The 3,527-nt window shown below is 51.1% G+C and overlaps 1 protein-coding gene across 1 annotated transcript in view; it reads left to right on the top strand.

Moving 5' to 3' along the window:
* The window catches only part of grm7 (glutamate metabotropic receptor 7), a 153,875-nt gene that overhangs the window by 107,798 nt on the left and 42,550 nt on the right, over nt 1-3,527 (top strand). The window contains exons 6-7 of the mRNA XM_013912877.1: nt 865-906; nt 1,215-1,354. Of these exons, the coding sequence (XP_013768331.1) occupies nt 865-906; nt 1,215-1,354 (182 nt within the window). The remainder of the gene's footprint in view (nt 1-864; nt 907-1,214; nt 1,355-3,527) is intronic.

Here is a 3,527-nt window from a genome sequence, read left to right as displayed (position 1 = left end):
AGTTGTGTAGAAGTTGTAGTTGTGTAGAAGTTGTAGTTGTGTAGAAGTTGTTATCTCTGAGCTGATCACACGTGTTCGTCGCAGCTTCTTTCTCAGGATGCATTCATGCAGAGTGAACATGCACTGCTGCTCTTATGGTCTGCATCAATAATGCTGCAGCTCATTAATGGAAATGAATGGCTGCGTATTCAGCAGTTGAAAACAGTTAGTGATGGTGTGAGTGGAGCCTTCACACCTCAGCATGAACACTGCGGTCGCCTCAGCCTCGCCGTACTTTTATTCTGAAAACAGACAAAGCACTAACCTGCAGTTCCTCTGACATCCAGCAGGGGCAGCAGTGAGTCAGTCCCGATAGACTCCCATGTTAAAATAACCATAACAGCCTGATACACAACCTGCTTGGTCTCTGCAGATAATTTAAGGTCTGCATTATTAGGGGCGTGGCCTCTGTGACTGACAGGTGGATGAGGACACAGGCGGCTATAGCTGTTAGCTAGCTGCTAGCTGTCTACTGGGCTTCAACTAGAGTAGGTGGAGCCTTTTGGAGCATGTTTAATGACCTCATCTTCACAGAAGACACAGACGTGTGTGCAGACACAAACACGCAACATTTACCTTCAAAGTAAAGTCGTGCCTAACAGCTCCAACCAACACATGTCAAAAGCTTTTATTTTGAAGGTGAATGTTCTTCATTGCATCACACTTCCAGCTTCCTCCAGTTAGTGAGCGTTTCCATGGCAACTACAGGCAGCCACAGCAATCTGGAAGCCACCGAAGCGATCACAAGGTCACACCTGCTGACACCTGCACCTACAACCAGCCTCCAGCCGCTCGGGGAACACGTGTCTCCCACAGCGACCTGAGTTTTGGAGCTTTGCAGTTTATCGGCTGCTGCGAGTTACTCAGGTTTCCTGTTTTTCGTTGGACTCACACGTTTTTCCTCCATCTGTTCCGTCTGCGTTTGTTTTGACTGCCAGTGGCTCCACACGCTGTTTCGGCAACGCCCTGATTATCAGCACACAACACCTTCTGTGTGGGCCAGCCCAGAATCACACACTGTTACTATTGGTAATACTGGGTATACTGGTATTACTGGTAATTTACTGTCCTGTAATCGTCTTCCAGCATCTCCGAGGTCATGGCGGCTCATTACTGACCAAACTAATTTAAGCTCTGTGAGCTGATTGGCTATTTGTCTCTGTTTTCCTCCGCAGGAAGTGCCGGTACGTCTGTGACGTTCAACCGTAACGGCGACGCTCCCGGGCGCTACGACCTGTTCCAGTATCAGTGGAACAACGTGACTGGGCCGGGCTACCGCATGATTGGACAGTGGACGGAGACGCTGCAGCTCCATGTGAGTGTCAAAGATGCTGCTGATCTGAACAGACCAGCTGATGTAAGTCAATGTGAAGGACTCGTGTTGACCTTTGACCTTTGAAACACCTTTAAATGACAGGTGACCCCTCAGAGTTCGGCCAGGAGGTTTTTCACGGCTGATTCAGAGTCAGAGCGCAGCGTCGTTTACAGGAGGTGTACATACAGAGAGCTGCCCTCATTACTTACAGGTGATGTGCTGTAACCCCCCCATTCTGTTTTTTTTTGCTAAGGACGGGATTTGTTGAGTTTGCATCTCGCGGCGTGGACCATTCCCGCCTCGCGGGTGGTTTCCGTCTGACTCAGCTGGGACGGCCAGCAGGATTAGCGGGCGCGTTTACACCACATCTGGCCCTGAACACGGGCTAATTGGAGGCTCGGTCAGGCAGAGGAGATTATCTGATGCTGTGAGAGGTTTACAAATTTATTAGGCTGAGTCAGCCAGCCGCAGCTCGACGAAGCAGAGGGTACTGCGAAACAAAGAGAGGGAGCAGCGGCGTGGACTCTCTGCTCGCGTGGACCCACGATGTTTGAGACTTCCTGCTTCAGGGGGTCTGTGTGCTGCCTCAGCCTTTGAACGTCTCTGGTGTTTTTGGCGATGATGGGTTTTACCTGGAGTGTCTGCTCCTGTGAAAGTCTGGATCAGGACGGAGAGACGTTAAGAAGCACAGAGCAGACACTAAATACTGCTGAGATTAAATACTCAGGGTCAGAGCGCTCGGTCAGGTGTAGTTACTGAGACCTGGACGGATGGAGGTTTGGATCTGAAACATGTCACAGTTAGGCTGAGTAACCACGATCGCCTCAGTGAAGTCCGGTCTGGAGCCTCTCTCTCTTTATTCCACGCTACGGCGAGCCAAAACTGCGGGCGCTGGAGACGCTCTGATATGTGACTCGCTCGTCGCACTTCTCGTGATCTGGACAGCCAGCGAGTCGCTCTTCTTCTGCATTCAGGGCCACGTCTCTGCTTCTTCACAACACTAAATTATTCAGCTGCACAGCCCGATGTGGCAGAGCAGGAGCTGCTATTCCTCCGTCCTCGTGTTTGCAACGCTGTGAAGGCGACATATTACTGATACGCTCGGCTCATTTAGTTACTCAGAGTTTTGGCCGTGGATTTTTTTAGATTTGCTCCATCCATCATCTATTTTCCACTTATCCAGGTCAGCCTCAGCCTATGCCAGCGGCCATAGGGTGAGAGGCGGGGCACACCTGGACAGGTCGCCGGTCTGATGCCGGTCAGATTTGTACCAGGGTTGGCTAAAAGCTGCAAGAGTCGCCTTCAAGAGGAGGAGACTTCCAGCCTAGAACCCCGACTGTGATGGACAGATACAAAGGACAAAGAGGCCACGCCCCTAACAACGCACGCATGTTTCCGCTCATGTTGGTCACGTTTCTGTTCTTTGAAGGTGAAACCGTCTCTAAGTGAACACAACCATTACAAACAAAATCAAGTTAAAAATGGAACAGGGCCAAAAATGAGTGAATAACCAGAAAGCTGAATGTGACCCGTGATGGGAGGAGCTGGTCGGGTGGATGTTCGGGTGGAGGAAACCTCAGCAGCCAGCAGGACAGCAGTAGAAGCTCCGACACACGTTTAAATGTCAGCGTGATCATGAGGAGCTCAGAGTCTGCTGCCCATCAGCGAGGAGGAGGAGGAGGCCTGCGAGGGATTCCTCTCCCACAGATCAGCCTCAGCAGCCAGCAGGACCTGTGCTCCCTGCTGAGACATGAAAGACCGAGCTCAGAGTCACCGCCGCCGGTCCTGCCGCCGCCACCGGCTCCAGGTCACCTTCTTCACGTGGAGACGTTTCCTCGGAGACGCCTTTGCTGCTCGTAGAAATCTGACTTTTCTGATCCGCAGACTCTGAAGGGCGAAGACAGAGCAGCAAATATCAGCATGAAACATAAATACATGCTTTCACGTGAAGTTCATGTGTGTACGATAGAATAGAATAGAATAGAATAGAATAGAAAATGCTTCAATGGGGAAATTGACGTGCTCAGCAGTGACAGGCTCATGGAGCGTGCAGTCACACGAGGACACGTGCACTTATTCAAATACTTGTGCTGTTACCATGGTAACCTCCAACATTAAAAGCCCCTCCCTGTGCTGTGGAGGTCCCCTGGGTGACCCCTGACCCCCTGCAGTA

This window comes from Pundamilia nyererei, unplaced genomic scaffold (genome assembly GCF_000239375.1).
Source record: "Pundamilia nyererei isolate P.nyererei 1_Seehausen unplaced genomic scaffold, PunNye1.0 scaffold00105, whole genome shotgun sequence".
Lineage (NCBI taxonomy): Eukaryota > Metazoa > Chordata > Actinopteri > Cichliformes > Cichlidae > Pundamilia > Pundamilia nyererei.
The sequence above is the reverse complement of the archived record's forward strand: the minus strand, read 5'-3'. Positions and strand labels throughout refer to the sequence as shown.